Source organism: Primulina huaijiensis, chromosome 2 (genome assembly GCF_012295235.1).
Source record: "Primulina huaijiensis isolate GDHJ02 chromosome 2, ASM1229523v2, whole genome shotgun sequence".
NCBI lineage: Eukaryota > Viridiplantae > Streptophyta > Magnoliopsida > Lamiales > Gesneriaceae > Primulina > Primulina huaijiensis.
The window spans coordinates 17,513,068-17,518,438 of record NC_133307.1 but is presented as its reverse complement, the minus strand read 5'-3'; the positions used below and the strand labels follow the sequence as shown (position 1 = coordinate 17,518,438).

Here is a 5,371-nt window from a genome sequence, read left to right as displayed (position 1 = left end):
TTTCTATGTTAAAGGGGCTCTTAAAAGTTAAGTGTCCTTCAGCCATTAGTGCAGACCAAAACATGGGCTTTATGGTTAAGGCTCCATATTTCATTAGAAGACTGTGCCTTACCTTGCGTCGAATAACTATGATCCGACCAATTTGTATATATGTAGCCTGGATACATATTCCGGACATATAATCCCCAATAATCTTGACTTTGAAACTGAAATATATCCAATCTTGATTCGGAAATATAAAATTATTGACTGTACTAAACCCCATAAACTTGAGGCTTGAATAAAACACAACTATCTCAGCATCAACGGGTTTTAATAAATGAGAAGCAAAAACTTGTCCAAATGCAGAATACAGAGTCTCATACAAAACAAAACCCTCGATCTAATTCACCAAGAAAATAAACAACGACGAGATACTAGGAGTTCCCAATAACATTACCGAACACAACCTCAGAACCGGAGTTTCGTGAAGAACCAGCGGTTTTTCCCAGTCTTGAACCGCTCCTCGAACCTCGCCTTCGTCTCCTTAGCTGCCGTCACTTTCTTGTCCCTCGACTGCAGGGAATCCAGCGTCACCACATCCTTCAGATCCACATCGAGCGTGTAGCGCGTGGGCATTATGTGGTTATAATTCACGAGCTTAATGAAGCATTTCACCCTCGATTTCTTCGCCTGCTTCTTCGCGGAGTCCTTTCGGATGACTTTACGCGGGTATTTGGAGATTCCGGCGACTAAGCAATGCCCGTAAGGACGGTCGCGCGTGCCGTCGTCGAAGGCTCGAATAATCACGGCCTTACGGCCGGCGTATCGGCCTTGTAATACGATTACGGCCTTGTTTGGCTTCAGAAATTTCACCATTTCCGCTGCTCGCTCTCTGTGTTGGGCGAATGAGTTGAAAGAAACATGAAACCCTAGTTGACGTTTTAACAAAGTTAATGTAATTGGGCTGTTTCGGGCTTAACTTGTTGAAAATTGGGCTTTGTAATGTTGCTACACTATTGGGCCCATTTTAACATTTCCTTCTTTTACTAATTTATAATTATAATTAAATTATAATTATAATTTAATTTAATTTAATTTTTCCATTCTTAAAAAACAGCTTAATTCAAGTATCCAGTTTTAATAGAATTTCAAGTAGTATTACAACTATAGGCACGGTGATATCTTCCCGATATGGGCATGCATAGTGAATTGCAATTGTTGAAGATTGATTGATCTGATCCCTTGTTTGTGGAGCTTAAATGCTTACTAGATTTTTAATTTCAAATTGATCATTTATCAATAATCATTATAGTTTGGGCCAATGTTCTAAAAAGAGTAAATTCGCTTTAAGCTTTACAAGCTTAAACGAACTCAAGAGTCACTGATACTCCACAAGTAGGCTCATCACATGCTCGAGACCAACATGGGCACGTATCCATAGTACATGGCTCGAGCCCATCTTCAAGTCAGAGAACAGGTCCACCGGGGCGGGCAGCTGAGGTGAGCCATGACAGGTATTTCAAAGGATCTGGTGGTGTGTCAAGGCACTAAGGGTGTGCTGAGGAATTACAAGTTGGAGGGTGGGTTAAGTAATTAGAGTTATGCCATTAATATCCAAATAAGGTGAACAAATGTGGAGGCGAGCAACAAGGTATGATGGGTGGTGAAAAAGAGAGGTAGAGGTGTGCTAAGGAATGTTGGAGGTGTGATAAGGAGTCTTTGCGGTGCTAAGTAATTAGGGATGAGCTAAGGTGTGTGGAGTGTGCTAAGGAGCAGGAGATAAGCTAAAGATTTGGGAATGAGCAAGGAGCTGTGAGGAGGTTCAAGTAGCCGGAAGTGTTCAGTGTGACCCAAGGAGTATGGAGTTGACAGGGGGTTCAAGTAGCTAGAAGAGTGCAATGGGTAGCCAAGAAATGTGACAAGGGAAGAGCTCGCCCTTGCCAGTAGGGGTGTTCATCGGTCGGTTCGGTTCGGTTTTTGGTTTTTTATTTCGGTTTTTTCGGTTTTCGGTTTTAGAAATATATAATCCGATATACGAATCATTTTTCTTCAGTTCGGTTCGGTTTTCTACCAAAACGGTTCGGTTATTTCGGTCGGTTAATTCGGTTTTGGTATAATTATTTAAATTAATAATATAAATATATTGTAAATATAATATGTTAACTTTCTATATGTTTTCTGAGTAAAATATTTAAATATAAGATCTAAATTAATTAAACAAACAAAAATCAACTAAAAATAGTTTTTCATTCAATAAATATCATATCAAAATATATAATATAAATAAAAATATAAAAAATTATTAATTTAACGAAATTTCTGTTTTTTCGTTTTGTTCGATTTTGACATATATAATCCGAAATCAAATCAAATAAACTTCGGTTTTAACATTTATATCCGAATTACAAAATTCGGTTTTCGGTTCAGTTCGGTGTTCGGTTTTTTCGGTTTGTATTTTCGGTTTTTTCGATTTTATCTGAAGTTTGAACACCCCTACTTACCAGTAGAGATCCTATTTGATTGATTCACCTGAGAAGGGTGAGCCTCTGTCTATGGAGGCCTGTAATGGCCTTTGGAGTCTTGAATTAGGCGAGTCCTAAGCGACGTGTCCCCTACCTCGTACATATGGTCCCCCACCTCGTACATATTGTTGGAGTAGATGTCCAGCAAGACAACTTGTGCTTCGAGCTTTATTGACTCTTATGTTATAAATTATCTTTAATTTAATAATATTTTACGTTTTGTACATTATGATATTTACTTTATTTGTATATCTATGCAAGCTATTATTATCATGAATTCGTACATATGATGACGATCATGAACCACATTTTAAAAGTTACTATATATTCTAAACTTGTTCTTAGTCGATTCAGCCACCTAAAATAAGAATAAAGGTCGCTTGAGCTCGATACTAGTATCTGTGATATTTTGTACCATGTTTTAGGTAGGGACATAGAGATGTCCGATCATACATGATGAGTGCTCATATGATGGGTCACTAAACAACTCTCTCTTGACTTTTTCAAATGGTTATCATTTATCTAGTGGATAATCTACAGTTATGATCGTACACCATTAGTCCTTACAACCCGAGACAACATAGAGGTGCTATATACTAGTCCTGCACTTTGACTCATTTACCGGCTCGTAAGGGTCTTCTTGTGGCGAGTTTGGGTGTAGTATCAACACACGTAGGAGACAATGAATGGTATTCGGAGATTCATCGCTCACCTATGGGTGTGAATATTCTATATGATTTGAGTTAATAATTCAAGAAATATCTGGCGAGAATATGAGATGTGATTTAGGGTAAAGTGGTTTCATAGTTGCACATGTGATGCTACTATAATTACTAAAAGACACATCATATTGTTATTGAATTCATATGAAACCCTTGATATATCAATCATTACAAATTTGATTGGGATATATGAGATGAATGGACTGTACTATACGCTAATCATAACCAACTGGTTCTTACAGACACTATAAGTGATACATAGGGAATCATGAGACGATGTTACTAGGCGCTCTACCATGATAAGGGACTGTTCAAGTCCTAGAGGCCACGAATGATAAGGGAGTAAGAAAGATGGATGGACTCGAGGGCACGGAGGTCCTTGTCGGCCTTAAGATTGAGTGTACTTCCCATGGTAGAAAACCAGGGAGCACTTGGGGCCTCGTCATCTATTTTAGTTGATCCCCGAACTTTGCCCTTGCCCTTATTCAGGGCCTGGGAAGGCCCGACAACCTGTTGAGTGGTTATGAGTTTTCTCGGTTTCTTGGAAAAAGGGGCAGGAATGTAGTTTTTAGAAGAAAGAGGAAGAATAGAAAGGGTAAAGTCGGAGCGCAACGCACAGATTCGCATTCCGGCGAACCACAGGCGTTGGCCCTAGAGGTGGAGGGGGTAGAAAAAAACATAGATCAAAAACGAAAAGTTAGTAGATGGTAGGAGAAGGGGTCAATCGAAGTAACATCATGTAGAGCGCCAGAAATGCGTCGAGATTGGGAGAATTGGACAGCTAAGTGAAGGAATTGCCAGAGCGAAAGGTTGGAAAATCTGAAAGTGAGAAAAGGGTGAAATGATGAGAGAAGATCGGTATCTATAAGTAAATGGCATACAATTCTAACCGTTGATCTCAAAGTAAATAGACGAACACGATGCACCTCGTAAGTTGTGCTAGTAGTCGAAAAGACGGGCTCAGATTACGAAGCAACATCTGTTAGACACCTGTCTTTTCAACTCTTAGGGCTTACATCATGCCGTCATCAACCTTAGCCAGCCCAAAATTCAAAATATAAATGAATTCCCCGTCCAAGTCCGATTCAACCACTTGGGACAACGAGTAAGACTCTAGCATGATTATTTAAGGAGAGAGAGGTGATAACCCGGGAAGAGGAAAGAACCCAGGTCATCCTGAGACTCTTGCAGGAGGACAGTTCCGAGAGCAAGAGGAAGCCAGGGAAGGAATCGGTCTGGGTAAAGGAAATGCTCTTCCGAGAAGGTCACCTATGAGTTTACGATAACCAGGAAAACAGATCAAACTAGCGCACATTCAAGTGAACCCGGGCAGTGTAATGAGACTTAAAAGACCAAGGATCCTGTTTATGTTCTCACACAATGATCATTGACCCATCATTTCTAGACATTATACAAGTACACAATATACATTCTCTATATTACATTTTTCTTAGTGAAATATACTTGACTAACTTGAATGTTAGAGTGGACACGCTGCTAACGTTCTTTGCTCTTAAAGTGTGCAGATCCTTCAGTCCGACTATAATACCGTACTTCTGTTCATTGCAAAAATAGAGGTGCAGTGTTTTCAAATTGATGATTTATTTAACCGTTGCCGAGAAGGTTATTTATGCTTAAAAGTTGACAGACCTTTACTATGTACAGCTGCTATAGTTAACATCCAAACATAATGATATTATTCGTATCTTATTTTTTTTTTACTGATAATGCAATCATGGTGGATTATATATAAGAAGTAAAAATTTTAAATGTCAACAAAATCTGCTTTTTTCTCTCTATTATTTTGACTTTCTTTTCTCGAGGAATTTCACACAAATATTTATGAGAAAATTTCATATCATAACAACTGAAATATTCCTGATTGGTTCGTAATAAATATTTATACCATTTCTAACATTTAAATTGATGGATTTTTATATCCAAGATGAACCCTTCTCCCATAAAGAAACAGGGAAAAGTTTAGCCAAATGTAATGTCTATAGAATTAGATGATGGACGAATAACAGGTTCTAATAGACACTCCAATCACTACAAAAAAAAAAAATTAAAAAAAAAAGAAAAAAAACTCTACTTTAAGTTTTAAAATTATTGATACATTCAATTATAAAAAGAAAAAAAACTCTA

The 5,371-nt window shown here is 38.1% G+C and overlaps 1 protein-coding gene across 1 annotated transcript; it reads right to left on the bottom strand.

Annotated features, from left to right (window-relative positions):
• Positions 1 to 296: 296 nt before the first annotated feature.
• LOC140967505 (large ribosomal subunit protein eL27x) lies at positions 297 to 911 on the bottom strand. The gene has a single exon (XM_073428056.1). It carries the CDS (start codon positions 856 to 858, stop codon positions 451 to 453), a length of 408 nt encoding a protein of 135 aa, XP_073284157.1. The 5' UTR covers positions 859 to 911; the 3' UTR covers positions 297 to 450.
• Positions 912 to 5,371: the final 4,460 nt, after the last annotated feature.

Coding starts and splice junctions, on each gene's coding strand:
- LOC140967505 (XM_073428056.1), bottom strand. CDS start 858: ATGGTGAAATTTCTGAAGCCAAACAAGGCCGTAATCGTATTACAAGGC.